The sequence below is a fragment of the Punica granatum genome, chromosome 4 (genome assembly GCF_007655135.1).
Source record: "Punica granatum isolate Tunisia-2019 chromosome 4, ASM765513v2, whole genome shotgun sequence".
Taxonomy (NCBI): Eukaryota; Viridiplantae; Streptophyta; class Magnoliopsida; order Myrtales; family Lythraceae; genus Punica; species Punica granatum.
Window position 1 is genome coordinate 32,574,112 of NC_045130.1, and position 24,563 is coordinate 32,598,674.

At 38.5% G+C, this 24,563-nt stretch overlaps 4 protein-coding genes across 12 annotated transcripts; 1 reads left to right on the forward strand and 3 right to left on the reverse strand.

Moving 5' to 3' along the window:
- The first annotated feature begins 1,745 nt into the window (after positions 1-1,745).
- On the forward strand, positions 1,746-4,342 carry LOC116203891 (uncharacterized protein At2g34460, chloroplastic-like). Its single transcript, XM_031535854.1, has 5 exons — positions 1,746-2,032; positions 2,250-2,423; positions 2,578-2,670; positions 3,102-3,368; positions 3,829-4,342. The coding sequence occupies exons 1-5, from the start codon at positions 1,880-1,882 to the stop codon at positions 3,991-3,993; spliced, it is 852 nt and encodes a 283-aa protein (XP_031391714.1). The 5' UTR covers positions 1,746-1,879; the 3' UTR covers positions 3,994-4,342.
- Positions 4,343-4,548: 206 nt separating this feature from the next.
- On the reverse strand, positions 4,549-11,063 carry LOC116203892 (urease accessory protein G-like). 8 transcript variants are annotated; one of them, XR_004156315.1, is made up of 7 exons: positions 10,610-11,057; positions 10,135-10,195; positions 9,796-9,997; positions 5,710-5,976; positions 5,209-5,320; positions 4,948-5,062; positions 4,549-4,797 (listed from the first exon to the last, which is right to left on the reverse strand). XR_004156315.1 is itself a non-coding variant. In XM_031535855.1 (5 exons), exons 1-4 carry the CDS (start codon positions 10,849-10,851, stop codon positions 5,723-5,725), a joined length of 759 nt encoding a protein of 252 aa, XP_031391715.1. In that variant the 5' UTR covers positions 10,852-11,057; the 3' UTR covers positions 4,597-5,320; positions 5,710-5,722. The 8 variants fall into 8 exon arrangements, 1 of the variants encoding a protein (XP_031391715.1); XR_004156320.1 differs by having other exon boundaries at positions 4,948-5,320; positions 5,710-9,708; positions 10,135-10,224; positions 10,610-11,063; XR_004156314.1 differs by having other exon boundaries at positions 4,948-5,320.
- A 407-nt stretch (positions 11,064-11,470) lies between these two features.
- Positions 11,471-14,398, reverse strand: LOC116203894 (cytochrome b561 domain-containing protein At4g18260). Of its 2 annotated transcripts, none has more exons than XM_031535856.1 (4): positions 14,053-14,398; positions 13,753-13,914; positions 13,151-13,299; positions 11,471-12,244 (listed from the first exon to the last, which is right to left on the reverse strand). In XM_031535856.1, the coding sequence occupies exons 1-4, from the start codon at positions 14,095-14,097 to the stop codon at positions 11,875-11,877; spliced, it is 726 nt and encodes a 241-aa protein (XP_031391716.1). In that variant the 5' UTR covers positions 14,098-14,398; the 3' UTR covers positions 11,471-11,874. The 2 variants fall into 2 exon arrangements, with proteins under 2 accessions (XP_031391716.1, XP_031391717.1); XM_031535857.1 differs by having other exon boundaries at positions 13,753-13,959; positions 14,053-14,396.
- A 3,962-nt stretch (positions 14,399-18,360) lies between these two features.
- Positions 18,361-20,134, reverse strand: LOC116202220 (60S ribosomal protein L18a-like). Its single transcript, XM_031533675.1, has 4 exons — positions 19,976-20,134; positions 19,772-19,887; positions 19,625-19,688; positions 18,361-18,887 (listed from the first exon to the last, which is right to left on the reverse strand). Exons 1-4 carry the CDS (start codon positions 19,988-19,990, stop codon positions 18,546-18,548), a joined length of 537 nt encoding a protein of 178 aa, XP_031389535.1. The 5' UTR covers positions 19,991-20,134; the 3' UTR covers positions 18,361-18,545.
- Positions 20,135-24,563: the final 4,429 nt, after the last annotated feature.

The window sequence follows — 24,563 nt, forward strand, 5'->3', positions numbered from 1 at the left end:
ACTGACGATACGAACCGGTAGAGGAAACCACCATCAACTGTTCATGTAACTAGAGTATCAGGATAAATGCTCGAAAACTCGATTCAACATATTAATATCTTTCACTCGAAGAGATGATCGTGTGGCTAAAATAATTATGAATGATCGGTTAGCTGTCGAACTAGTTCTTGAGGGCATTCCTCTTGCCACAGGGCTTGAGCACCATGAGCTGCTTCTGGTTCTCCTCAAAATGTCTAACATAACTGATTTATTTGGGCTGGAATAAGTATCAGACCATACCGGAAATAAGGATAATCATAAGTAATTTATTAGAAATATTGTTTTGGGCCAACTTATTTATTGATCCCCACCAAACAAGAAACCAATTTATTGATTTACGGAGAATATGTGTCTACAAGGGAGACATGAACAGCCCGAGCTAATCAAAATTCAACTGATTTATGTATATACATAGCCCCTATCAAGATATTCCGATAAATTTTTAAATACTAATATATAATGGAGCAATATGAAATGGTAATATTGTTTTCTTGGACAATTATGTCGATATATACACGTCATAATCAAACAGAACTGACGGTAATCATTGTGCACTGTGACTATGTGTTTATTGGATGCCTTTTTCACGATAATTCATTATTTCACACTGTCATGATGATTACTAAATAAACTCTATCGCTTTGAAATTGGTTACATCTAAAGTTGTCATTCGCTCGAACTAACATATTAGATAATATATTGTAACATATTCTTTACTAATTAATACGGCAGTATCAACATAATTTAATATCATTGATTTCTTTAAATAATTGATTTTTTTATTAAATTATCCGCAATAGGAAATAACTATAATGAAGTTGAAAATAAAGTAATTATAAATAAAGTTGAAGATAAAAATAAAATAATTGTACATTGTAATAGATAGAAAGTTGGTTTTCTATAAAATAAAATAAATATGAAAAGTAGGAAATATCTAAAGTAAAGTTATCTTTCGTAAAATAAATATAAAATAAAATTATAAAGTTGATTCTTTTATAATTGTAAAATGAAAAATAAAAATTTAAAATAAGTAAAAACAAATCTTTTTTGAATAAATGTTTAGTTTATAATAAAAGATTATTTATTGTAAAAAATATTGTAAAGTTTAAAATTAAAATAAAGTCGAAAACTTAAAAGAAGAAAAAAAAGAAAAGCAGTTGCAGTGCGAAGAAGAAGGGAAGAAGGGGTTGCATTCTTTCAGCTTTTTTTTTTTTTCAAATTCAGAAATTGAACCGGGTTAATATGGTTCGTAGACCGGTTTATTAAGCTGATTTACTGATCGTGACTTGGTGCATTATAATTGGTCCACGTGGTAAGATGAATTGGACGACTCGATAATATTGTAGCCGAAAAATACAAAAGTAATATGTGAAAGGTGTATAGTATAAAAGACAAAATATGTAAATTATAAACTGTGAAGATTGAATATTGAAATATTTAAGGGATGAGATTAGTGTCTCACATGAGACTTTTTTTTTTGCGTCCCGCTTTAGAAGCTTCCATAATATCACACCGTCTGCATCGTTCGAACTCCCTGTTAAAATCCAAGTAGATGCTACCCTCCTCTTATTACGTTTTGAGATTCGGGATGCTATATGTTGTAGAACCTTCGAAGAATGTGTCATTCCACAAGGGAACGTCAATTACAAAACAAGAACTATCCGCATCACATTCATAAAAAAAAGGACTATGTAGCATCACCTTTACTTGTAAGCCAATCAACCATTGATTTGGTTCATGTCAGAGCAATGCCTTTGGCTTCCTTGTCCTGTTTTTAAATGGCGATAAGCACCAGGAGAGCGGAGCGTATGTAGAAAGAGGGGATAGCATAAGGATTCAAATGGCCACTTCGCTGCTCTTCAGAAGCCCTCTTCATCATCTTCATCGTCGTCATCAATTCGGTCTCGCAAAACCAAACGCTTTCTCCCCTTCTCCTACTTCATCTTTCTCTCCACCTGGCAAGGGCAGGTTTCTCTCCCTCAGGTCCATTAAGGTATCCCTCCCTCTTCATCTGCTTGGTTCCTGGGTGACCCAAGTGCAAGTTCGAGTCCCTGATCCCGACCTATGCTGATCTCGATCTATGAGTTGAAGTTGCATCTCTGTCCGCGAGGAGGAAATGAATTCCTGGCTTCTAATTCTTTGGAGTTGAATGCTAATTGTCGGCAAGAAAGTTGACTAAAAGCTCAACTTTTTTTTTTTTTTGCCGGTAGATGCAAGGGATGGAAAATACGAAGAAGAAAGTGTTTGTTGCTGGGGCAACAGGGAGCACTGAGAAGAAGATAGTTGATCAGCTGCTCGCGAGGGGTTTCGCAGTCAAGGCAGGGGTGAATGACTTGAAGGAGGCCAAGTCCGCTTTCTCTCTCGACAACCCGTCTCTTCAGTTTGTGAGTTCTCTGCTCTATTTCCCTTCATTCCTGTGCTGCACATATATGTAATATGATTGATGTATTATATAGAAGATGTATATACCAATTTACATGGTACAATGTGCACTTGGTTGAAGAGACAAGTAATGCTGGTGAAAATTTCGGTGTTTAGGTTCAGGTGGAGGTGACTGACTCCTCCAACGAGTTGGCAAAAGCAATTGGGGATGATACGAAGGCTGTGGTCTATGCCACCGAGGTTATTAAGGTCAGTTGAATTTCATTCTTTACCTTCTCCGGCGAGCGTTGCCAGTTTCTACTTATACCGTGAAACCGGCTGCAGATAGATTATGAACTATGCTCTCAATAATTATTTCAAAAGTTCGTAAATTTCATACAGTGTTGGCTGTTCAGCCGTGGCTTAAAATTTTTTTTTTTTGTCAAGTATGCTGCTCATTCGTGACTCTGGGTTTCTGGGCGAACATTGATCGCTTATCGTCTTATTTTCAAGACATAAATTTCCAGTATATAAACTGAATAGAAAGTCATTACTCCTTTAGCCTTTGTATTATTCATATCGCACCAACTTCGGTATGAACAAAATTGGATCCTGCTTCTTGGGTGACGAACTCATGATCTGTAGAGATAACCTTACTGTTTTGCTCCTCTCATAGAGTCATTGGAAATTTGGTGTCACAGGTTGACCATTTCAGCACAGTTAACCTCATTGAAGCTTGCCAGAAGTGTGGCGTCGATAGATTCATCCTCATCAGTTCAATTTTTTTAAGTTTTGATGCAGTGGAACAAATTTCTGTTCATAGTGATCATATTTCCTACCATAATCTCGGTGAGGCCTTTGGGGCGAAGCAACATATGATCAGAATGTCAGGCATAAACTACACAATCATAAGGCCAGTCGGCCTCCGAGATGATCCCCCAAGTGGAAACATTGTTATGGGACCAGAGGTAACGGCGTTTTCCGATGAGACATTGCGGGTTGCTCCATCTTAAACATTTTCCGGTTTACTTTATCTCTCTTTCTTCCTTCAAAGAAAAGAAAAGGGATAATGTCTGTCGAATTGAGTGTTACAAGACACAATTGGAAAACAGACGTTCCATGAAATATGGGCAAGTCATCTTTGTTTTTTCCCTCAGTTTTCTGAAGAGAATGAAATTGAAAGCTTTCACGGGTGTTGTGTTTCTTGGTTTTCTTCCTCAACAGTTTCAGTTCACATAAAGCTTCACGGGACAACCACCGACCTGTTGTCTGATCGCACGATTCTCTTATCGAACATATCTTATTGAGTTCATTGTTTTTCTGTCGTCTAGTTTTCAAAAGACGTGATTTGTTCCAGTGCCAAATAGAGTTGCTCTTCCCTCATAATCCTAGTAAGGTGTGCCTGAGCTTTTCGGCGTGTTTTATCAGGACACTCTGTTCAAGGGTTCAATATCGAGGGATCAGGTTGCAGAAGTTGCCGTGGAGGCACTAATTCACCCCGAATCACATTACAAGATTGTTGAGATTGTTGCTGAAGCTGAAGCTCCGAAGAGGCCGTTTGACGAACTCTTTCGTTCCATTAGGCGAGGTTGAAGCACGGTATGAACTCTTGAATGTATAAAGTCAGAATAGAACTGCATCATTTACGTATGTAGATCTCCTACTGCAGTGGATGAAACTCGAAATGGAATAATTAAGGTGGCGTTTGAAATTTAGGTTTAATTTTAACTTGACTTTGATTGTGATTTTACGGAGTATTTGGTCAAACTTGCGGGCCCACATTCATTTGAGACTATTTTAATTATGGAGTTGTATTAAAATGGAGTGGTGTAAATATTTATGGGTGGGATCCATTATTATGATTTTGATTAGTGTAATTTATTTTGTTATGAGTAGAGTTAAAATCAAAATCACGATTCTAAAATCAAATCTAAATTTTCTTCATCATAGAGTGGAAGATTTTACTCCTCAATTGCATTGTATCCTTCCGTTTGCTGATGAGATGCAATAAAAATACTCGGCTATCCTTCAAGACTTGGCACATTTTGAGCTTCATGCACCTTAGATTTTTATCCGAGTCAAAAGATTTTAGGACCTCATCTGGTTTTCTCTGAAAGTAATGTGGATGCGAGGTTTGTGGTCGAAAAGTGGGACGAATGTCGAACTTCAGGGTGCATGATAGATGCAGCACCAAACTTTTAAGAGCATAATGAACTGTAAAAATAGCGAACTGGCCATACATCGATTGGGGCTTTGTTATGGTCGAACGAACAAAGCAGAGCCCCAATTATTGTTCGTTATCCCATTACAACATCTAAATAGAGGCGGGCAAATGAGTACTTGTCTTCGTAGCTGTACCGAAATAACTTATTGACACTTCTTTCCAGTCGCAACTTCCTGTGCAGCCATTTTTAACATGAATAGATGAAATGAAAATATAATGCGATTCCCCCCGTAAAATATCAATGCTGCTATTCAATCTTAAGATGTTTCTGCTCCCAGAACTGATGAATACAGCACACTGGAGAAAAGAAATGAAATTCACACCTGTACAAAGACGAAAGGCCCTCCATCTCACATTCGGTGAGCATCGATCTCGTTCCATGACTGTGAATTCAGCTCCAACAGCCAGAGCTGGAGCAAGACCGGTCTTGTTTATAACCTGCAAAGTTGGAGAGGAAGAATGAAGAGAATGAAGTCTGAACTTATGGCCAGACACGTTATATAAGCATCAAATTAATTGATGCTATGCTGGTGCTGGTTTCAGAAACTGCAAGACGATAACAGAGTGATGATCGCCGACGATACAGTGCGTATGATTAGCCGAGTTCAAAGATGAGCATCTACGAATCAACATCGATGGAGTGGAGATGTCATTGAGGACTTTTCTTGTGCATAACTTGTCTGTCATGTTCCTTCTCTGCAAAGGAAGATCAAATATGAAAAGTTGGAACTTGTTCTTGTAACTTAATGCAGATCTCAAGCTATGAGATGATCAGAGAACATCTACAAATGACGATTCAAAATTCGCATTCTTCATTAGTTATTGAGGTTACTCGTTTCCCAAGCGATGTGATACTCTAATTGCGTAGAGAAAAATTCGACTCCGATTCACCAAAAAGAAATATTCTCTTTTTCCAATTATATGCAGTTGATTTATCCTTTGCACGCATCTTTGTTAATGATAACACAACTGTCTGCATCATTCGCATCTCTTAATGTATATAAAAAAATTTCAGCAATGTGGATTCCAAACGGGAATCTCGATTATAAAACAAGGACTATCCGAACAGACTGACTCGGCCTCACGTTTACTTGTATGTCAGCCATCGATTGATTCAGTTCTATTCCACGCGCAAGCGACGTCCCGGGCTTTCTGGCTTCTGCATGAGGGTTTGCGACGTGACATTTGGAGCTGGTGTGGCCTACTAGTAATGGCGGAGGATTTTGTGGCGGGCATTGGCAGGGGAGCAGAGCGAATGAATGGAGAGGGGATAGCGGAAGGACTCGAATGGCCACTCCGCTGCTGCTCAGAAGCTCTCTTCTTCATCATCATCAATTCCAGTCTCGCTAAACCTGAGCAGAAAAGATCAATGAGGCTGGAAGGAAGGGTAAAGGGGGCTCTAAAGGCTAAAGTGCAATAGAATCCTGAAGGGAAAGAGAAGAAGTGGAAAAGGAAGAAGGGAAATGACTGCAACTTAGAAACTGCAGCAGTAAAAGGTAGTGCATGCAACAAAGGAGGAAGATACTCTCCTTGCAAGCACTGTGGCAAGCTGAACCATCCCCATTTTTGGTGCTGGAAGAGGCCATATGTGAGGTGCAGAAAATGCAATAAGCTTGGGCACATAGAGAAGTTCTGTAAAGAGAAGGGGGATCAGCAGCCAAGTGAAGCACATGTTGCAGTCTAGCAAGAGGTAAATCAATTATTTGTTGCCTCGTGTTTCACTTCAAGTACTCATTGTGATAGTTGGCTTATTGATAGTGGTTGTACAAACCACATGACTAGTGATGAGAAGTTATTTAAGAGTCTTGATAAGTCAATGAAATCGAAGGTAAGAATTGAGATGGGGAATACTTACCAGTAGAAGGAAAAGGGACTGTAGCCATGAAGAGCTGTGCTGGAGTTAAGCTGATTTCTGATGTGACGTATATGCTTGAGATAGATCAAAACATGTTGAGTGTAGGTCAATTGGTAAAGAAGGGATTTAAGGTGATATTTGAAGAAGGGAGTTGTCCGTTCTCTAATTCCAGCGGTCAAGAGCTATTAAAGATAAGAATGTAGCAGAAGAGCTTTTCTCTAAATCCTCTTGAGAAGGAGCAGGTAGCATTCAAGTGCCAAGTCAGTGATTCAGAGGTATGGCACAAGAGATTGGGGCACTTCCATCACAAGGGAGTGTAGTTTATGTAGAAAAATGAGATGGCAAGTGGACTACCTAGCCTGAAGGAGGAATTCACTAGTTACAAGGCTTGTTTATTGGGCAAGCAAACCAGACTTCCTTTCAAAGAATCCACTTGGAGAGCTAAGGAGAAGTTGCAACTGATTCACATGGATCTTTGTGGTCTACAAGCAACCTCTTCACTGAATGACTACAGGTATTTCATCATTTTCATTGATGACTATACCAAAATGTGTTGGATATATTTTTTTGAAGCAGAAGTTGGAAGTTGTTGAGGTGTTTATGAGGTTTAAGACATGGATTAGGAACCAAAGTGGCTGCAAGATTCAGGTCATTAGATCTGATAATGGAACAGAATATACCTCACAAAGGTTCAACTCTTTCTGTGAGGAAGCTGGAATCGAGCATCAACTCACTACTCCATATACTCCACAGCAAAATAGAGTTAGTCAAAGAAAGAACAGAACCATCATGGAGATGACCGGGTGTTTGTTGCATGAGAAGGGTTTGCCACAAAATTTTTGGGTAGAAGCAGCAAATATAGCAGTTTTCCTACTAAACAGATTACCTGCAAGGACTTTAGAGAAAAAGACACCCTTTGAAGCTTGGCTTGGTGTCAAGCCTATTCTAAAGAATTTGAAGGTGTTTGGCTGCCTATGTTTCTCTCATGAAGGACAAGCTAGGAGAGAAAGCTGAGCCTGAAATCTTTGTTGGCTATAGCTTGGTGTCTAAAGCCTACATGATTTATCAGCCACAGACCAGGAAAGTGATTACTAGCAGGGATGTTCAGTTTCTAGAAGATGAGCAATAGGATTGGACAGATGAGCCACAAAGCAAGCATGAGGAGATCTCACTGAAACCTGATGAGCTAGTGGATGATGCTCCAATTAGAGGTACGAGATCACTGACGGATATATATCAGAGGTGCAATATGGTAGTTTTAGAGCCTGCAGGTTATGAGGAAGCCAAATGTGATCTGAGATGGATGATGCCATGAAGGAAGAGTTTGCTATGATAAAAAAGAAACAGACTTGGGAGTTAGTAGAGAAGCCTATAGATAGGAAGGTCATTGGGCTAAAGTGGGTCTTCAGGACTAAACTCAATCTTGATGGCTCGGTTAACAAGCTTAAGGCTAGGTTAGTGGTAAAAGGCTATGCACAAGTATGGGGAGTAGATTTCTCTGAAATATTTGTACCTGTAGCAAGGGTTGATACTATCATATTAATCCTTACTTTAGCAGCTCAAAGGGATTAGAAGGTGTATCAACTAGATGTTAAATCTGCATTTCTAAATGGTGAGTTGCAGGAAGAAATTTATGTTGAGCAACCAGAGGGATTTACTGTACCATATTAGGAGGAGAAAGTATATGTGCTGAAGAAGACCTATATGGCTTAAAGCAAGCTCCTAAAGCTTGGTACAACAAAATGGACGGGCATCTATTGAATCTTGGCTTTGAGAAGAGCCTAAGTGAGTGCACTTTGTATGTTAAAAGGTTGGATTCTGACTTAGTTATTGCGTCTCTCAATGTGGATGACTTGTTGGTGACAAGAAGCAATGAGGCAAAAATCATTGCTTTCAAGCAAAATCTGATGAAGAAGTTCGAAATGACTGATTTGAGTGGGATGTTTTATTTTCTTGGTATGGAGATCAAACAAGCTCATAATGAGATCTTCATATGTCAAAGAAAGTACTTGAAGGAAATTTTGAAGAGATTTGGTATGGAGGAGTGCAAAAGTGTAAGTACACCGATGGTTAAGAAAGAGAAGCTACAGAAGTTTGATTGGCTGCTTAATGTATCTCATTGCAACCAGACCAAACATCATGTTTCCTATAAGCGTGTTAGTCTAAATTTCTAAATTGTGCTAGTGAGTTGCATATGGTAGTTGCTAAGAGGGCGTTGAGGTAATTGAAGGACACTCTTTCATATGGGATTAAGTTCTATAGAGTCAAGGAGTTCAAATTGGGATATTCTAACAGTGATTGGGCTGGATCAGTGGATGATATGAGAAGTACTTCTGGTTATTGCTTCACATTTGAATCAGGATGCTTTTCTTGGTGTTCAAAGAAGCAAGAGTTAGTGGCTTAATCAACTGCAGAAGCTAAATTCATTGCAGCAACTGTAGCCGTGAATCAAGCAATATGGCTGAAGAAAGTGATGAGTGATCTGCATCTGCAGCAAGAGAACAACATAGAGGTGTTTGTGGACAACCAAGCTACTTTGGCCATTTCACAAAATTCAGTCTTTCGCGGTAGAATAAAGTATTTCAAAGTTAAGTACTACTTCTTGAGGGAAGTGCAGAGGTCAGGTGAAGTAAAGCAAGTACATTGCAGTTTAGACAACTAACTTGCTGATATATTCACTAAGACATTTCATGTTGATAAGTTTGAAGCTCTTAGAGATAAGTTAGGTGTGTGTGCAGCTCAAATTCAGGAGAAGAATGTTAGTAAATTGTGAGTTGTTACTATTATTTTTTACTGATGTTTTAGTGTTGTTTTTGTTCAGTTTACTGAGGTCCTAGTCTTTAGGGGCAACTAGCCATTGTGGCTACATTTTAGGATGTTAGTTGCTTTACTTTCTGGTCAAGTAGGTTGTTAGTAATGTGTCTTGTTTTTTAGGAATTCAGTTAGAAGTTACTTGTATTTATTCTGCACTTGTTGGTCAATAATATTATCCAATTAGCTCTATTCTCAGTTGGTTCTCTCACATAAAAAAACACGAGCAAAATCAGTTTGCTGCAATACTGCAGAAACTGCAAAGAGAACAATAGGAGAGAACTTCAAAAACGGACAAGAAGATCAGCTTCAGTGATCCCAGGACCTCATTTTCGAGGTATTTTATCACCAGCAGAGACATCAATTATATATATAATGTAGTCTGCCAGCTCTCTGCTGAAGTTTGCAGCCAAATTATCTGCAGTAATCGGAATTTCCGCTTAGATCAATGTTCAGAAGCATGTTAAAGAACATAAGTTCTGAGACATGAAATGAATCACTTCACCTCCCCCCGATACGCAGAGCAACAAGTCTGTCTTGTACAAGTTAGAGAGCTCCTCAAGAGGGCCAAGGTTAATGCAGGTGTCTTCGCGGATTGCAGCATGAGGGCGCCCTCCCGTTTCGACTGGGCGTATTCTTTCCTGAGGGATCGCCTCATGTTTCACCAAGAACTCCCCATCCACTTTTGTGAATATATCATTCGTCACCTTAACAAGTGAAGCACAGAGACCATCACTTACCTCTTCATATGTCATGAAATTAAGCTAGAACCGCAGTCTGTATGGATTGGAATGTAGATCGAGGAGAACTGCATCAAGCAAATCTCAAGATAAATGATGCTTACCGCGGCAAGACTGTACTTGTCTCTCAAGAATTGGCAAAGAACCAACATCAAAGCTGTTTTCCTGAGAATTGTCCGACATGTAACACCAATCTATAAGCATCGACGTGATGAAAATCAATCCGAGACAATGCCATAGAAATGAATCAGCCAGAAAGAACTAAAGCTGATCCTAACCAAAGCCAAGCTAATACACACAAACATGTACTCCTTTTCTGATTCTCCTCAGCAAAAACCGGTTTTTCGAAGGGCGGAATGGGCAAGAATTGCAGCTCAATCAAGTACAGATCATAGAAAAGAATACTACCAAGGAAGACCAGAACCTCCCACAAGAAAAATAGATGAAATTCATGTTTTTCTACCAACAATAAACCTACCCAAACATCAAATATAAATAAAAAGAAAACGAGATAGACCCAGCAGCAACATCGACCAGATTTATGGTTTCTCCGAAAAATAGAGGAGATGGAATGAATACCCAGGTCCGTCAGGGCCACCGATACCAACGGTGAATGCCCTCTCGTTATAATCCCGGGAATGAAAAGGGAGAGCCCTCGTGCTGAAGAAGCCAGAGTAGATGGGAACATGGGAGTGCTGTGCGAGGCCGTCGTGGCTGTGGTACACCCTCCCGTCCTGGTCCACCCACGACGTTGCCCCTGCATCTCCATGTGCGTGCTGCTGGTGGTCATGGTGGTGATGGATGTTCTCCGATGAAGCCATTGACTTACCGAGACGGTGCTACAAGACAAGAGTAAAGTGTTTGTGTGTGTTTGCCTGAACGAATGAATGATGATGTTGATGGTGATTGATGATACGGCGACGTCAACATGAGCTCATGAGTCATAATGGGCCACCCACATCTTTCTCCAAGCCCATGCAATCGAGCCAGTCGAGCTCTGCTTACCCCGGGGGGGGGGGGTGGGACTGCTCGGACTCTTGCCCGGTACCGAAGCCAAACCATTCTTAAAATTTCAGTCGCTTTTTTTTTTTTCCTTCCATTACAAGGGAGATCCGCGGACTTAGTACAATAAAATAGAAAGTCATTCATGCCAAATAAAGTAATTTGCAAGGGAAATTGCGAAGAATCCCGAGAGTTTTCGAACTCTTTCTTTCACTATCCAAACGGTCCTAGGTAAAAACTAAAAAGCACATTAAGAGGATTATCCCATTTTTTGCTTGTGAAAGGCCAAATCTATAATAACAATGACATAAACGGAAATAATCATACACACATTTCTAATATATATAATAATAATAATAATTTTCTCATTCACACATATATATATACACCAATTACCCAATATATATATATATATATATATATATTGCATTCTTGAAATTAATTAGACAGCCCAATTTAATTTCCATCAAGCTCTTACGTATGAAAATTAAATAGAGAAAAAGCTATAAACTGTATATAATAAACTAAAGAAACAGCTTCCCAAAAAAAAAAGTCCTCCCTCGTACTTCACAATTTGACACTCGAACTAGAATGTTTTGAGTATCAAACATAAAGTATCGACTCATAAAAAAAAACACAGGAGGGAGAAAAAATGAAAAGCCTCCAATACATCAAAGATTTACACGAACGCACTGCTGACGATACGAACCGGTAGAGGAAACCACCATCAACTGTTCATGAAACTAGAGTATCAGGATAAATGCTCAAAAACTCGATTCAGCAGATTAATATCTTTCGCTCGAAGAGATGATCGAGTGGCTAAAATAATTATGAACGATCGGTTAGCTGTCGAACAAGTTCTTGAGGGCATTCCTCTTGCCACAGGGCTCGAGCAGCATGAGCTGCTTCTGGTTCTCCCCTGGGACAATCAGGGCTTGATCGGAGGCCGAGATCACGGGCAGTTGATCACTGCTTCTGTTGCTCCGAGGCCTTCCTTGCTTCCACAAGTAATCCCACTTGTCGATGATGAGGTAGAGGAAGGCGATGAGAACGACCTGTGCCGTGAAAAGAACAGTCCAAAGCCAAGTCCTTTTCGACGTCTTGTCGTGGTAAGCCATGATGCCACTGTAGATGTTGATGATGCCTAAGAGTGAGATCGTCGTCCCGAGTATCCAATGCGCAAAATACCATGTGGTCCTTTTCTTAGTACCTCTTCATCAACACAAAAGGAAAACGAAAAGTCTCTTTAGTGTAGGAGCTAAAGCAGATGACATTACACTTCACGGTCTGATAATCGATTAAGTATGGAAAATAATCATATGATTGAGATCCGGCAATGTGCTTCAAATTCAACTTCTCGTACGTGTTTTATTTTATAAAGTTTCGATCACCATCCATGCGAGTTTCGCGAAGAGATCCTGATCTACCTAACTTCACGATATGCAAGCATTTGTACGACTCCGAAAAGGACTTTATATCTTGTGGATCATTCCATAAACGGTAAATGACAACCCAATATCAAGAATAGAACAAAATGTTGAGTGTGCCTTAAATTTTGCGGGCAACAAGATCAGATAATTCAAAATCCATTGAATTCTTTGTAAAGCCGATTTGGGTGAAATTTTTTGTGAAACATATGACGGAAGTGAAGGGATTGCGCTCACGAATTTGTAAGGTTCATAAATTATATGCATGCAATTTTTTTTTCTTTTCTAGAGATCTAATGTTCACATCTTTGGTGAGATCACAATGTGTTGCTCTTAACCTATTGATGGTGACTAATTTTTGCTGAGGCGTGAGCTTTGCTCTAGACATGAGATTCTAGTGATTTCGGAACCCTTATAGTAGGTAAAGTTCGCCCACATAAATTGCAGTCTACCAACTGTGATGCAAATGGTTTCGACTTATCCAAGTTCAGGTAGGATTGACTTGTTAAAAGGTAAAGTTCTCTCAATCTCGAATTTTCTCCATTTGCAAGAAATAAATAATCCAAGATCTTACTTAATGAGAAGAGGTGCCGGATTTGATTCGTCCTAATTTTACTTAGCAAATCCAAGTGGATGAAGTATATCAATGGCAAAAGAAAGGGATAAAGATGGAATAATCAAGTTTAGGTACCTATGAGGGCGCGAGAGGCCAATGATGGCTTGGATCCATATGGCAACGTAGAGAGCAAGGCCTATCCTTTGGTGGTAGTTGTTGAATGAATTCTCAAAGGTTTTTATGGACAGAATTGCCCCTGCTGTTGCCACAAGCACCGCAACTACCTGTTCATCCCATGGAAAATACACATGAAAATTCAATTTCTTTTTTCCCAATTTTCTCCTTAAAATCCAAGAGAAAAAAAAAATCATCGAAACCCATAGAAGATAGAAGAAAGGAGACGTGAGAATTGGTTATTGTTCTTCAGTCGATCCCCTCTCTTATTAGTTTCCTTTGCTTTCTCAGTACTCATCATTGAGAGCATACATATGCTTTCGATTACGACATTGATCATTAGTCGCGAAATGTGGAAAACATAGTGACCTATATAAAAAAGATACAGACATCATGATGAAAGCTAACGTGGGAAGCTGATGCTCTGCCTGCTTTCTTCCGATGCCGAGATCAGTTCAACTCGTATATTATCACGGGTCATGAAAGGTTAGTGTACATGTTTTGGTGGCAGTCTTGGTCTGAATAAACCGAAACATGTGGAATAGGGCTGTCAATTTAAGTACCTGCAAAATTACGTGAACATAGAAGAGACCCCTGCCCCTCAGCCGGTTTTCCTCTCGACCGGACATTTTTGCGGCGAGTATCCCCATAGGCATCAAGAAACCCATCGAAGCCCAGAGAAGAAGCCCGTGTATCACTATATCAGATTCCAACTTCGGATTGAGCTGCAGATCATCGTATCATGAACATATATCATACTCCACTGAGTTCTTTTCTTGGTGGAAGATACAAGGTTTGATAATTAGTCAGGTGCTGGAAGAGGGAAAAGGCTGAGAAAATTACGACGGTTCATGCATACATACCTTGTGATAGTTTCCGGGTCTAAAGTTCTTGTGAGAGAGCAGCATTCTTCTTTCTCCGAGCAGAAGACACACTGACAAAGTCAGATCAGCATCATCGTCGTGAATGCGAGCAGAACTTTCATATAAGAGAACGAGTTCGCCGAGTGTGTTAGCTTAGCTATGTATGTGGAACTGCAGAGGAAACCCGATTCTCTCTATTCCTACAAAAGAAGAAAATGGAGGGGAATGTGATCTCTGAGAGTGTATAGAAAAACAAGACCTATAAAGCTGAAGAAGTCTCATGAGGCTATATAGGCCATATGGTATGGTATGATATAAAAAGCATGGGGGAAAGGTTTCATGGCGGTTGGTGTATTGCAGAAGATTATGAAGAGAGGAAATAGAAAATTAAAGGAAAATGCGTTTTGTTTTTTTTTAGGGTATTGGTAGGGTATAACCTTTTCGTTATGTGGGGTTGACATTTTGGTCATTCTAGCAACTTACCTTTCATTTTATTTATTCATTGTTTCCCTCCGAACCAAAGGTTTAATTGGCATCAACAAAATGTGTATGGTCAAAATTGGATTTGATGGGTGTTGACGTGCATATACATTGGGTGTACATTTATTGCATCATTGTGTAAGACACTGTTTAGTTCACTCTCCTCCCTTTCAAGTTACACCAATTACCGAGAAATGAAATATAGTGTAACGACACATATTTTTATTTAAGAAATAAGAAATTTCAAATTTGATTCTTATCATGGAACAATTTATACCCTTTTATTTACCTTTCTCATTTTATTGTATTAGACAATAAAGCTCTCTTATGTCAAAAAATTATGCCTTTGTAATATTGCAAAATTTTCATTGGAAATATATTCTTATTAATTTCCTTATATATGGTCTTAATCTTCAAATCTCAACAAATAGCAAATTTAGAAATTACAAAATAATTGTAACGCGCTCTTTGAAGGTAATTTTAGTTCTCAGCACAAAACGGATATCACTAAACATTATTCGAGTATCGGAATTTATAGAAAATATATGAGATAAGGAAAATCACATGTTTAAGTTATTATTCCCATGGGTAACCCATGATGGGTTTCAGTACAGGTTGCATATCTAATTAGTAAGCAATTCCCAATGTAATAAGGAGCATGGTAATTGATCATGTCCCTCCCTTAATCTAACCTAAACTCTATGATCTATCTCACTAGTTAAATTAGTTGGGATGCCCTCAATGATGGCATATGAGTTTCACTTCATCAGTACCGTTCCTGCCCTTTTAATCATCAATCCAAACATGAGACCACAATTATCATATTTTCTACGTATATATAAAAATAAAATTCCTCCATAAGATTTGTACTCATATATGTATATAATTATGCATTGTTTTGCTTTGAAAGGGGGCATTTGGGTCCATCTGATCCTTGTTATCATTCTGTTCCTTTTGTCCAAATTCATTACGTGTTGCTTCATAATTCTCACCTTGATTAAACAAAAGCATGTCTGTATAAAAATCCATAATACGCGATTTACCATTCCGATGTCAATGATTTATCCTGATCAGCCTCGAGTTGAAGTCGAAATGTGCTAATGAGCTAATCTAAATTCGATTTTTGTCTAGATATTGGCTCTGAGCTCACATGTACTGATAGAAGCGTGAGTTATATTATGCACCCTGAAGTTTCTTGTCTAGATCATTTTCACCCCAAGTTTGGACCAAACAAATACGGGTTGATGCATATAGTTTCAATCTTTCAAGTTCGGGACAACTTACTTCTTTAGATTTTGGATGAGACCTAGAGGCCAATGTTCTGAGTTTTCTTTTTTTATAAGAGAGGTCAATGGACTTAATATAAGGGATATTTATTTTATTGTATTAATGCAATAAAATAGAAATCATGATTGCGAGTAGAGGTACTGGTAGTTCCACTGAATATCAAACCTAAAACCTCTTAATTATCAGGCGAGAGCATGTGTTACTGTGTTATAATCTCTTTTTCAAAGTTCTGAGTTTAGATCTACTTATCCAACAAATTGCGAAGAGCATCGAAATCTCGATCACTTGGAAATCAACACCAACTTTCTTTTGAATGTACAAAGTCCACTTTTTTTTTCATCTTTAAAACAAAATTCATTCAATCGGAGTCTTGAATCCTTATCTTATTATTAAATTTTCATTGAGTATTTATAGAATTGGACTCATTTCTAATCTAAAAGTTTAAATTATTAAGTAATATAAATCTCATATAAACCAAATAATTATCTTTTCCTTGTTCAATGTGGGGCATTTCTTTTGACTTCTCAACACTATCCTCCAAAATCACGTGAAAGTTAAAGGTGCAGGATTGGTTTATCGGGTTTTAGGAAGAAGTTTGAAATTTTCTATCAAACTTAGGAGAATTTTTTCAGTATCCTATCTCATCACATGACGTGAGAAAGCTTTGATCAAATTGTAATAAATAAGGAATTAAATGTTAACCAATCGAGTAATTGTCATAATTATTCTTAATTAAAATAATTTTATTGGATTATCCTCTTCACATCATTGTAAAGTAAAATCAATGAAGTTTTTCTCCAAGTTCAAACTTCAGTGTGCAAAGTGATTAAAACTTGGGAGTACATGGTTGAAAACTTCAGGATGCAAAATGAACTCAGATAGAAACTTCAGGGTGCAAAATGCAATTCTCACAATTAAAGACAAGGGGCTAGGATGGATGGATGTGGACCAAATGGCCTACGTGGTGGGTGAAATTATCTTTTTGCAAGGTAACAATATGCAATCATAGTGTTAGGATATGTGGGCCCCAATGGGGGATGCACATAACGTCTTTAGCTTGGGGCTAAAAAACTAAAGCACATTTTAGCCATTTTAGGGCCCCATTCCCTCTAATGAGCACACCACTTGGTTTCTCCACTCTAATGATTCGTTCTATTGAAAAAGGAGAGGCTTAGAAGTCCGAGGTCCATTCGATTTCTTGAATCGTCCCCGTGGTTCATCTCGGGTTGGCAACCACGAGCAATTGTTGGACGCGGTGGTTTCCGTAGAGTGTAATGGGTCGGTTGTCCTGAGAGCAACATAAGGACTTTTTTGACCAAGTAACATAAGGACTGATCGATCTCATTTGCCATTTGAAAAAGGATCAAGGATACAGTTCATTGATCATCATCACATGGTAGCTTTCATCACATGTGCTGTTACTGCAAACATTGACCTCTGGAAGAAAGATTCAAGAAATCCAGGGGACTTTGGATTCAAAATTAAAATTACTTTGATTTTGATTTTAATTGTTAAAAAGGACAAATAAAATATAATTATAAATTTGATTTGAAAAACATATATTTTTATTGTGTATTGTGTTAAGTTAAAATTAAAATTTTTAAATTAAAAAATATGTTTTTATTGTGTAGTGTGTTGAATTAAAGTTAAAAGTTAAAATCAATTAACTCTGAATTCAAATGGGACAATTTTCGAGATCTTAGATTTCCAACATTTTCCTTTGCTCCCTTCTGATTTTCACATTTCTATTTTAGCCATCTGAAGATACAAAACGATTCTCACTAGGCAAGAGGACAAGAAGTTACGAGTTCTCTTCTATTTTGGATGATCAAACTTATCGCTCACCATCTCACCAACTCTGGCATTGACTCAAGTTCGGGTTCGGGTCTTTAGATGCCAGGTCCATCTAAACAGGTTGCCTGAAGTTTTTTGCCCAAAACCAACAATGCACATCCCCCACATGTTCGATAAACAACATACTCAACAATTATCGCCGACCATTTCATTGTTCTTTCACTATCCATAGGTTACGGGCAAATTTCATGCGATATGTATGTACTGCCAGTCATGTAATTTGAACTTGACCACTTATTTTATTTAGATCCTAGAATGATTAGCCACTTCCAATTGTTTATTAACCCACTGGACAGAAGGTGTCACCATCCATTGATACAAAGAAAAGAAGAAAAGCAAAAGTTAATCCTTTTGATCAAAAACCACCATTGGCGCCAACAGGTAAAACACGACCGACCCTTAATTAGTCTCTCAGTGGAGGATAATTAGATGGATCATTACAAAGCTCGAACAGTGATAGTAATCATAAGCGTGCCTTAAAGTCCACTGGACGATGGAAAAGTGTAGAATAATTGAAGAAAAACTTTTGCTAGAAAAATAAGATTGTAGAATTGAGAACCACCGACGACGTTGCATTACTATAACCTTAGGAGATGGAACTTTACGAATCATTTCGAAAACTAGTAAAGCTACTTTCACCGGTCTAACATCAGAAGCAGAAGGGCCTACTTTAGACACATCCAGAAATGCATAAAACGGATTCATCCCAACAAAGATCATATAATGCTTGATGTCCTTTCAATATCATCGGTATCCTCAACAAAACAGAATCCAACAGTAAAAAGATAACCAACAGCAGTAGTTTCTACCAAAATTATCTATAAAGCCAATCTGAACGTATAGCCTACAAGCTCCATTGGGAAAATAAGAACTTACATGAACAAGTTGGGCCTCGAGGCCTTGTAGGTAGTCTTCAACTTCCTGGTCGGTGGCCTAACCTTCCTGAACACGAGAGGGAATTTGATCTTCGAGTTATGGAATTGCTTGGTGCTCTCTCTCTTACAGAGCTTCGCCGGGACAGTGGCAGTCTTAATGATCTGAATGCATGGGAACCTGACCCTGTGGCGTGAGGCCATCTCGGTGTACATCTGCTCAACAGCACCATTCAACGTGGTATCACGGTACTCCTTGTACATATTATGATAACCTGTCCTACTCTGGTACCTCAACCATATCCCATAGTTGTCGATCTTTGTCGGGTTCTTCTCAAAGATCTGCAATTGTTTAGGAAATTAAAATCCAGAGGAAATTATCACGGGAAAAGTAATTATAGAGGCTTGAAGGATAATGCCTTTGATTCTCAATAAGCAGACAACGCATTGAGAGACAAATAACCAACAAATTATATAAGATGGTCTCTCAAGGTCTACGCATCAGCTTTAAGAGTTATTCGTACAAGACATTGAACCAACTTTATCATATGGTCAGGAAATGTGAAATGCAATCTCTAGCACTAGGAAGCACACTCCGATCCATCTAAATTACCCAATCAAATCTTGGGCCTGCATATATATACCATACAGAGAAACTTTCACCCTGAAATTTGTTCTAGAACATTGTCCAGAGGCCTCCGATTACCGTACCTCGGGATTTTGTACGAAAGAGGAGAGTGAGTGTTAAATTCGCGCAGACTAGTTCCGAATCAAAGCTAACTAATTAATTCTCTAATTGCCCAACACTAAACTAACAAACATTAACGAGATCATGACAACTGAACAAATCAAGAGCTATGGAAACACATAAGACATTCTTAAGCAGCCCTCTCTCAGGGAAGAAGTTACATATAGTTACAATCATCAACAGACAAAAACCAATAGTAGAGGCCGACAATCTTCAAGCTGTCCCATAAACAACAACAATGGCTAATGTAACTAACATACGATCATCTCACTCGATTTCATTCCTCACTACTGCAGCCTTTGAAATGTAAGACATTAGCAGCAATCATTACCTCATTGATGGCGAGCACCTGCCCATTGCTCTTCTTCACCTTCTTCAGCTTCCTCAGGAAGTACCTGAACCAGTAGAGCAACACAGTCACGAAGATTCACTTCAACGCACAATGCCCAACTGACCGGCAAAACTGGAGGGGACTTACCAGAACTTGGATTTAGCGCGGACCTCATTGGTGGCCCACAGCTTCATGCGGTAAATCTTCGGATGCTCATCGCCTTCCGTCGGCAGAGCTCTGCCCACCACCTGGTACTGATGAAACTGCACGCAAAACCCCAAATTTCACCATCTTAAAACAACAGACAATCTGACGTCTCTGACAGTAACGAGGAAAGCAGAGATCGCTCACTCTGAAGGTGACCATTTTACGAAGACGAAGTTGGGATCTGCTGAAGGGTCCGCCTCCACTGGTTCTACCGCCGTCAGGAGAAGAGACTGTTGGCGCTTCTTTTCCCTTCTTATATGTTGACGACGATGAAGCTGCAGGTAGAGAGAAGACTCAAAACCCTAGGGTTGGGAACGGCATTAAACGTAGAGACGGCGACGTTTCTTTGGTGGGCTTTAAGAAGCCGGATCGGTCCATTGGGCTGAGCCCGACCAGACGAGGCCCACCGATGTCCAGTCCAATCTCAGCTGAATTTCTAGTTTTATTTTTTTTTCCTTTTCTTTTGGGAATATACACAAGCAAGCAAAGGGAAAAAAATTTAAGGTTGAGCAAGTTTTACCCCTTAATAAGCCATTATGACTCAAACTCATATTAGTTATGACTCACTGGACTTCTCGATATTAGGTGATCAACACCGTGAAAAAGGTGTACACAGTGAATGAGTTTCACCCTTAAGCATCTAACACTACAACAAAATATACCTTTAGCGGCATTCTCTTTGTGACGCCTCAAAAGGCGTCGGCAAAATCTATGCAAGGGGTATTTTCATGCTGCTTTCAAAGGTGTCGCCAAAGGTCAATCGAAGGCGACACTTTCCTAAGAGTCGCTTCTAATGGTCAAGAAAGGATCCCTTTTGGTGACTCTTATAAAAAGCATCAGCAAAGAGGGACCTCAAGCGATGCTTCTTCAAGCGTCTATCTAGGATAACCTTAGCTCATACTTTTTTTCAGTGTAATCTAAGGTTACCTTTTGCCAACGCTACAAAAGCATCACATAAGCTAACCTTTTTGTGACGCTTATTATAAGCGTCACCTAGTGTAAGATTATCTGACGCTTACAAAAATGTCGGCAAACCTTGGACCTTTGGGCGACACTTCTATCCATATGTCAAAATTTTCAAAAAATAAAATATTCAAATGCAAGCAGGAAAATTCCCACTCAACATGATTTAGGGAGGAAGTTTAAATCCAATGCTGAAACTTTTTCCCCTTTGATTCTCTAACTCTTTCCTACTCTCTCCACCCACTATCAAATACTCTCTCTTTCCCTCTCTCTAGACTCTCGCTCTCCCCGAATGTTGAAGAGAATCAATGTTGAAGAAAATAACTTGCCCCCACCTTGATTCCTATAGGCATTTGGGAGTCCTTGAACGCACAATGGAAGGTTGCCCACACGTACTCAAAGCTCGGTCCTTTCTTGGGTACGTTCCCGTTGACATTCCACCCCCACTTGTTCCCTTTCTTGCCCTTTGATTTTTGGGTTTCGTTTCGCCTGTGCCATTTTGAGGTTTCTCCAACGGAAGAACTGAAGGTGGGGGAAAGAGATCTCCTATGATGGTGTTGGGCAATTTTCGAATCTCTTGTGTTTATTGGGATTGCAACATGTTCTGATTTGGGATTTCCTATTATTGGACAAACCAAGAGTTGCTGATGAGCTCGATCTTGAAAGTTGCAACCCTACGTTTAATGGAAGTCCTTTGGGAGCTGAGTTTCTTGCATTTTTTCTATGAATGGGGAACACGTATACATATATATGGAGTGAATGAAGTAAGGAAACAGAAAGACATCCTATAGGAATGTGTCTAAAGATACATACATACGCCTAACTGCCAAAGATACAAAATGTCGAAAAATATCCCTGAAAAAATGCATTACAATATATATACATATACACACACACATTTGTTGCTCTTTTTGGCTGGCAATATACCCATTTATTAAAGAAGACCGTTTGCCTAATAATTTTCACCACCCAACAGAGGAATCACTTCCGTCCACTTGTCGACACGGGCGCACGTAAATATCAATTGGGCATGCCATGTAATCGTGTATTTGCACTTTGGCCCCTCTGGCCACTAGCAACTTGGATTATCCTATATATTATACATCACTTTATACTTAAATGAATGAGTGGAATTTATGATATTATCCTATTTGCCTATCGATTCATGAATTTCTCATCTGAGGGGAAAATTACAACTTAAATGATGGACTTCTCAAAGAGAAAATGGACTCATATTGTTATTTTCGTACCACTGTTAAATACGTGGAATTTCAATTATAATGAGTGTTTTTCTTATAGTCAGAGTCACTAGCTAGTGTGCGTCTACTTGTATTTAATTAGGCAGTTCCTTACGTCTCAAACAAAGGCTATTTTTTTCTCGAAATCGGTGGTTCAAAAAGTTTCATAAATATTTCAAGTTGGTCCAAAATACTTTTTTGGTAACTTGTTGGTACAAAAAGTTTTAAAATCGTTTCAATGTAGTACATTCCATCAATTGTCCATGATGTCGTAAATATTTTGCTGACGTGATGAGTCCTATGTGTCACTTTTGTTACGTGGAACCAACCATAGTGCGCCACGTCATTTAAGAGAAAATAAAATTTGAAAAAGTCCAATAAAAATACAAAAAATAATAATAAAATACAAAAAATAGTAAAAATTTAGAAATAAAATAAAATAAAAATTTAAAATTTAAAATAATTTAAAATAATTTGAAATAATTTTTTTTATTTTATAAGTTTTTAAAATTTTAAAAATAATTTTTCATTATTTTTCTAAATTTTTACTTTTTTTGTATTTTTGCATTATTTTATGTATTTTTATAAGACTTTTTCAAATTTTATTTCATCTTAAATGACGTGGTGCACTATGATTGGTTTCACGTAACAAAAGTAACACATAAGACACACCGCGTCATTAAAATGTTAACGGCGTCAGGGACAATTGACGAAATGTACTACATTGAAACGGTTTTGAAACTTTTTGTACTAACAAGTTACCGAAAAAATATTTTGGACCAACTTGAAATATTCATGAAAACTTTTCGGACCACCGGTGAAATAAACCACATATATATATATATATATATATCCCGATAATACAAAGTTACTTAGACATGCCGAAACTTGACGTTCATCCTTAGAATTAGCTAGGTCATATATCCCAATTGTGTCAAATCCCAGAAAAGCATCCATTAATTCAATGATATATATATATATATATCGCTAAATTTTGAGGACAAAAGTGACGCGATGATTCTATGTTAAGAAGTTAAGGAGTATTTGTGCTTTCAAGAAAGACATGGTCAGGTTCAAGTGCATGCTGTATCATATTTTCATCGACGAATACAAAGATATAATGTTGTACCAACCTGCTTTACATAATAATATGGGGAGGCTTTGTCTCAATGTTAAGACGCACTTATGTTTGCACTAGTGATACTTGTGTTTCTGGCCCTCTCATAAGTCATACGTATCCAACGAGATGTTTGCCGGTAAGTCTCCAACTGATGAACACAGATTTGCCGCCGATACGAACATATTTTACCTCTCTAGCTAGCAAGATATTGGCCTAAAACTACTTCATGATGTTTCTGTGAATGTTGTTGTGGTTGAAAGAAATGAGCAATGCATTCATTGTGCCATTGACATTGCTGGTACATCTGTTAGCTTCAGGTTTTCTGCCATTTATGCTGCAAATGCTGCAACTGATAGAAGAAATTTGTGGAGCTCTATTAAATGTAGGAGGAATGTGGTGGGGGCATAACTGGATTGGAAATTTTTATGCATGGACTAATAAAAGGGAGGAGGGATTTATTGCTCGCAAGATAGATAGGGTGTTAGTGAATGAGCACTGGTCTGAGAAGCTTCCTAAGTCCAGTGTTGCGTTCCGGCCCCCTCTGATTTCAGATCATTGCCCTAGCTTAACTGTTTGTGGATCAGAGCATAGTTGAATTCAAAAGCAACTTCAAAATTTTCAACTATTGGACTTCTCATGAGGAATATCGAAAGACTAGTAGATAAGTGTTCGTCTGTTCATGTTACCGGTTCTCCTACGTATGTCATGTTCCTATCGAGGCAAAGGAACTTTATGAACGCAGCTGAAGAGAAAATGGTTAAAGATGATCATGATCTCAATTTCTTAAAGTATGAGAAGGAACTTCAACGGAAGTATGCGGCACTCAGATCTGCAGAGGAAGCCTTTTTCGAGAAGAAGGCACGTTGAGATGGCTTTCATTGGGTGATCAGAATACAGGGTATTTCCACAAGACTGTTAAGATTAAAAGGGTAAAGAGCACCATTAAAGTGATTTTCTTTGAAGATGGAAGGAAGCTGGTAACTTTTTCAATAAATTGCTGGGTGCCGAGGATGCTAAAGTAACTGGAGGAAATTTATCTGCTCTAAGGAAGCTAGTGAAATACACGCTTAATCTGAGACAAGCATAATTATATCATTTATATATTTTTATATATAATATGGACAAAACTGTTTATCACGGTTTTTGAAATTAGAAACCGTAACTATCCCGAAACTATATGATTTGAGAACTTAGGAACCCAATTTTTTTCCGAAACTAAATAATTAGATTATTTTTCAGTTCGGAACGGGACAGTTTGGTTATCAGTTATTTTTGCAAGCCCTAACACCACCTGCTTCTCAGTTCTTAACCTTCGCCGTCGTTGCCCTCCCCACACAAACTGCTTTGGGTATGTGATAAAGTCATAACAAAGATGAAGAGGGAAATCATGCTTGGCTCACTATTCTTGATG

Excerpts from the sequence above, each read along its gene's own strand:
- LOC116203891 (XM_031535854.1), top strand. The coding sequence starts at position 1,880 with ATGGCCACTTCGCTGCTCTTCAGAAGCCCTCTTCATCATCTTCATCGT. Across the intron at positions 2,033-2,249 it reads TCTCCCTCAGGTCCATTAAG|ATGCAAGGGATGGAAAATAC; the intron begins GTATCCCTCCCT and ends TTTTGCCGGTAG. Across the intron at positions 2,424-2,577 it reads ACAACCCGTCTCTTCAGTTT|GTTCAGGTGGAGGTGACTGA; the intron begins GTGAGTTCTCTG and ends TTCGGTGTTTAG.
- LOC116203892 (XM_031535855.1), bottom strand. The coding sequence starts at position 10,851 with ATGGCTTCATCGGAGAACATCCATCACCACCATGACCACCAGCAGCAC. Across the intron at positions 10,196-10,609 it reads GGTGGCCCTGACGGACCTGG|GAAAACAGCTTTGATGTTGG; the intron begins GTATTCATTCCA and ends GACAATTCTCAG. Across the intron at positions 5,977-9,795 it reads GCTCTGCGTATCGGGGGGAG|GTTTAGCGAGACTGGAATTG; the intron begins GTGAAGTGATTC and ends TTTTCTGCTCAG.
- LOC116202220 (XM_031533675.1), bottom strand. Across the intron at positions 19,689-19,771 it reads CGCGCTAAATCCAAGTTCTG|GTACTTCCTGAGGAAGCTGA; the intron begins GTAAGTCCCCTC and ends CTACTGGTTCAG. Across the intron at positions 18,888-19,624 it reads AGGTGCTCGCCATCAATGAG|ATCTTTGAGAAGAACCCGAC; the intron begins GTAATGATTGCT and ends AAACAATTGCAG.
- LOC116203894 (XM_031535856.1), bottom strand. The coding sequence starts at position 14,097 with ATGCTGCTCTCTCACAAGAACTTTAGACCCGGAAACTATCACAAG. Across the intron at positions 13,915-14,052 it reads GACCCGGAAACTATCACAAG|CTCAATCCGAAGTTGGAATC; the intron begins GTATGTATGCAT and ends GATGATCTGCAG. Across the intron at positions 13,300-13,752 it reads ATGTTCACGTAATTTTGCAG|GTAGTTGCGGTGCTTGTGGC; the intron begins GTACTTAAATTG and ends TGGGATGAACAG.